Genomic DNA, 5,176 nt, shown 5'->3' with positions numbered 1-5,176 from the left:
GAACTTCCATACCCGGCAGATGATTCTGACCTCCCAGGATTCTGATCCTGCAAATAGGTGTTTCACAATCGAGGCAGGAACTCTTGACAATATAAAAGCAGCACGCAAGTGGCTGGGCAGACACCAGAAAGTCACTTCTTTTGCCTCCATCTGACTGCCCTTCTCCTCTTCAGCAGCATGAGAATGACAGCCTTTTTCCTGCTCTTGGCCCTGGCACTAATCTGTGAGTATCTCCCTCATAACACTGCCCCTCCCTTGATACCAATAGCTCCAGTCATCTTCTGCCCACATAATTCTGGGGTATACATTTCACATAGATAATAAGGGAAGTATTTGAAAAGGCACATTTCTTTGGTCTCTACCAATACATCATTAAATCATATCATCTCAGGCATTGAGTTGGACATAAATGGTCAACTGAGACCAAGTTCATTTTGTATAACCGCTTTGGAAAGTGTTCATCCAGACTCTCCTCTGACTTCATATCAGTATTTACAGGGACTGATTTCTTCATGAAGCAGTCCAACCCATTGTTGGGCAGCATGAACTGTTACTTTCCTTACACTATTGAGTTAAGATCTGACTCCCTAGAATTCTCAACCCCTGCCATCTCTGCCTGCTAAGAAAGAGCAGACAATTCCTAAAAAGAAAACTCCATTGTTTTCTCTTACTATTTCCTAAACTCTGATGGTGATAGGAAGAAACAAGACTCATTATTATAGCAGCTTGTCCATGCTTTTGACTGCACTCTAATTCTGCTCTAAAACAAAAATCTGTTTTGTGCGTCAACTTTTGATATGCTGATACAAAAGTTCTGCAGAGAATCTTATACTTTTCATGACAGGTTGAGAAAGCTGAAACATAAATCAAATATTATTTTTCTAATGAGATTAGATTCTTCCAGAGATTAATTTTTTCTTGTACTTGTTTTTCTTACAGATGTAGTATATGCCCAACCTGGAAAACAGGTCAGTACATCCGTCTTGCTTTGAAAGTGCTACTTTTATGTAATTTTAATGCCTGTATCAGTAAGGAAAGCTTGACATTGTACAGAATTACATTTCTATCCATTTGAACAGTTATTTTTTAAAGTTTCAAAACTGCTTTTATTCAAAAACTGTACACAGACCTTTCTGAAATGGAGGTGATGGGGGGGGAAATGGTTAGATACCAGCATCTGGGTTTCAGTCCCAAGTCTTTGATCAGGTGACACTTACAGCCCTAGTGCTTGGAAAGATTTAGCACAGTACCCACGCATAGGAAAGCTCAGTAAGGACAAGTCCTGATTCTTACCATTTTCAAGTGGTCCACACGTCTCTTTGTTCTCTGACTTAAAAAATGAACATTTTGGCTTATGTGAAGCTTTCCTTCATGGCTCATATTAAGTAATTACTGTTATTGAGAAAATGTAGGTGTGACTACAAAAACTTTAAACCAGCAGCCAGGCACTATGGGTTCTAATCCAACCTCTCCAGCTTTTTAGTGGTGTGACCCTGTGGCCTAAGCAAAACATTCCACGTCTTTGAGTCTTTTTAAACGTATAAATAAAATGATGTTAAGAACATAAGTTTGGAGTCAGGCAGGCCTGAATTCAAGCCATCCTTCACGACTTAGTAGCTGTGTGAGAATGACAGGGATGAATGAGCATTAAGCCTTGGTCATTTCCTGGTCACTATTTAACCATCACACCAATTCTGGCACTGGGAGATGAGCAGGCAAGGAGAGGAAGTGAAATCATGCTTGTGTGTCCTCAGCATGGGGCGCTACACTTTCTGTTCTGCTCCACTAGACTTGAGGTTCTTCTGCTGTCAAAGCATGCTTACTATTTGTATTTCCAGCACTCAGCTCAGCTCTAAGACTAGGGCTCAGTGACTAGAGGAATGACCAAGTTCACTCCTAGAACATATCTGAAGAGGAGAAGGAATTCAACTTTAACTTTGAGCATATTTCAGGTTATCCAAGTAGAAACATTAAACAATAAGTAAAATATAATGTCTGGAACTCTTGGGCAGAAAGAGCTGGGAATGCAGTCTTCTATATAGAACTGGAGTTTGTGCAGACCTGGAAGGGAAGCTTAGGGAGAGAAATTATAGCTATTATTTATTCAGTGTTTTCCGTGTTGTGTAGTGCTAAGTATTTCACACACATCTGCGCAGGTATGCATTTGTTACTTAATCTGACAATGTAGGTACATCACCTTCATTTTGCAGCTAAAAAAACTAAGGCTCAGAGAGGCGAAAGAATTGTCCCAGGTTCAGAGAGTCAGGATTTGAATTCCAATGTGTTTGATTTTTCTGTCCACACTTTTCAATTTGCTCATAGATGAGAAACCCAGGAAATTCTTGCTTAGCAGGTGTGTACTTGCTCCCACAAGTGGCTCATTCCCATGGCTTTGCTCCAGGAACACAGTGGTTATCAACTACAGTCTATCGTAATATGCAAATTAGACCAGACAACCTTCTGGACGAAGCCAGGGCTGTGAGGGAAGCCTGGGACCTGGGTACCTGCCAGCAGGCAGCGGGAAGCCAATGCCAGCCGCTTGGGGAAGAAGGCCTCTCTTGCATGAATTTCGTGCATCAGGCCTCTAGTGTTAACATAAATCTGTCTATGTGCTGATGATGTGTACAGCAAGTCATTTGTTACCAATACTTAAAGTTGTCAATGGTGTACTAGTTATTAAAACGACAGTATTTCTATAATACATCTCACACTTTCATTCATTTAGAACATTTTAAGTGAAAGAGAGAAAGCAGGAAACCAAATGTACCATAAGGATTAAGAACTGACACATCAGCCAGCACTAACTACTATGGGTGGGTTCTACATTGAATAAATGGTGATTTAATTACCAGCTACCACTCATGATTTTATATCTTATATAAAACATCTCTATATTTGATGTATTTCAAAGAAGTTAGATGAGGACAGACAACTAGAATACAAAATGAATGCATTGAGAGCCTTCTAAACCTACTTAGAAAATTCTAAATCCTGGGAATAAAAATTTGGTAGAAGGAACTGAAGATTTTTAATATCTATTTTCAGATTGATTGTAGTCAGTATAAACACCTACCACCAGGACTGTGTTATACAGTATATGAACCAGTTTGTGGATCTGATGGCAAAACTTATGGCAATGATTGCTTCTTTTGTGATGAAGTTCTGTAAGTATTGAAACATTTTTCTTTTCTATATTTAAAGTATAATAACTGAGTTAAGAAAAATGTTTCACATTTAAAAGAAGTGGTTTAAGGCATAAGGAATATGTGGATCATCTCACATTGAGTGTGATGAATGGGATTCTCACAATTCATAGGAAATGAAGTCCCTAGTACCATTGTACCCCTACATATTCTGGTAGTAATAGTCAACCAGAGAAGCCTAGCATCTCTGAATTGGAAGGTAACTGAAGGGCAATCTAATTCCACTTCCAACTACTAACTTATTGGTTACACTCCCTCTACAAAAACATCACCAAGCCATCTCACAGTCTATGCTTGATTATTTCCAGGGACAAGGAACATTCCCCCTCCTCGGCATGCCAGTCTGCATCTGGTAGCATGTTTATTGTTCAGCTTCAACAGTTGAAATACATTAGAGTCCCCTAATGACTGATACAAAAGGGGGACAATAGCTGCAAAACCTAAAGAACTTGCTCTGTTTCAGAGTATGATTTCTCCACAAAATGTGTATGTTGGAGTGCTAACAAAAATTAAATAGCCAACAGTACTTTAAAGGTTAAAGAGTAATTGTCTGCAAGATATAGTAGCATCAGCTCAAAAAAAGTTAAATGATAAGTTATGTACTAGAATATATAGAAACATATAGTTCCTTTTAACTATTTGCAAAATATACATGGATAAAACAAACATCTAATATATATTATAAATCAAATGGTTTTTTTAATAAGCAACAAGTTACAATGTTATGACAGGAGGCATCTAAATATGCATCACCTTTAAATAAAATAATCCATTAAAATATGTTTTCAGGGCCATAAACTGTGTTGTATTTGGAGCATTGTTCCTTATGCAATGAGCATTGTTCCTTATGTTAAACATTTCTAAATTGCAATCACTGCTCTTAAATACGTGGGTAAAGGAGGTATCCTGGTACATTTTGGGGGTTCATTAGTAAAGTTTGGATGCTAATAAAATGCTGATGGCTTCAATATCTCATTTGTTACTCTTTTCTCTCCACAGGAGAACTGACAACAAACTTAAATTTGTACGCTATGGGGAATGTTGAATCTATCCTGTGACTCTATTCACAAGAGGCACATGTCTTCTCCCATATGATCTTCCCACCATTGTCTTGATTTCTTTGTAGAATAAAGTAGACCTGAGAGAAATAAACATCCCTGACTTTTTTTATTTAAGAGCAGAATCTTCTAGATTTGTTTCACTTTAGGGTATTGTCTAAAGACCACCTTATGGTCACATTCTGTGGAGGAAAGCCAATTAAGACCGGTATGGGAATCAGAAAATCAAAGGACCTAAAGCTGATGCCTTCTTCTTTCTCAAGCTGGGAAAACACCGTCCGTGCATGACCTAGTTCTAAAAAAAATCCAACAGATAAAGGGGGTGTTCAACTAATGCTTTATAAATAAACTAAATTAAGATGAACTGGATTGTACTTCTGTCACAAGTAAGCAAGGAAATTATAGTGTTTTATCCCAGATAATCCTAAAAGCAGATATCAACTCCTGATCCAGCTGCAGAATTTGTAAGTATAGTAGCATCCTAATGCATAGCATTCTGTTTGCTTTCAAACTCTGAAGTCCTTCTTCTAGTTCCCATAAAAGGAATCCACACACAAAAGGAAATGCTTTTCTAGAGATCCTGTGGGAGTGACTCAGACTGGAGTTACCTTGCACAGACACAGCCTAAAGCTCCTCATTATATTCCAACCTCTACTCTCAGCTCTCCCAACACCACTGTGCAAATCCTTGTCATTTAACATGAAAAGAACATTGTCATAAAATTTTAAAGATGCAGGAATAAAATAACACAAAAAACAATTAAAAACATTGCCAAAATGTGTCACTAGAAGTGAAGTCTACTCCAATTACAAGAAATCTCACTCTGTTTCCTTTTTAATTAGTTCTTCCTCATATGTAAGCATAGCAGGCATTACTACATCGGATTAACAGGTCCTTCTAGAACAGGTACCTCCT

At 38.1% G+C, this 5,176-nt stretch overlaps 1 protein-coding gene across 1 annotated transcript; it reads left to right on the top strand.

The window, feature by feature from the left end:
• On the top strand, positions 1 to 4,355 carry LOC111827686 (serine protease inhibitor Kazal-type 9-like). Its single transcript, XM_023761219.1, has 4 exons — positions 1 to 223; positions 940 to 968; positions 3,046 to 3,164; positions 4,203 to 4,355. The coding sequence occupies exons 1-4, from the start codon at positions 178 to 180 to the stop codon at positions 4,246 to 4,248; spliced, it is 240 nt and encodes a 79-aa protein (XP_023616987.1). The 5' UTR covers positions 1 to 177; the 3' UTR covers positions 4,249 to 4,355.
• The last annotated feature ends 821 nt before the right edge of the window (positions 4,356 to 5,176 follow it).

Source organism: Myotis lucifugus, unplaced genomic scaffold (assembly GCF_000147115.1).
Source record: "Myotis lucifugus unplaced genomic scaffold, Myoluc2.0 scaffold_202, whole genome shotgun sequence".
NCBI lineage: Eukaryota > Metazoa > Chordata > Mammalia > Chiroptera > Vespertilionidae > Myotis > Myotis lucifugus.
Note: the sequence above shows the minus strand (reverse complement) of the source record. Positions and strands in the feature narration are given on the sequence as shown.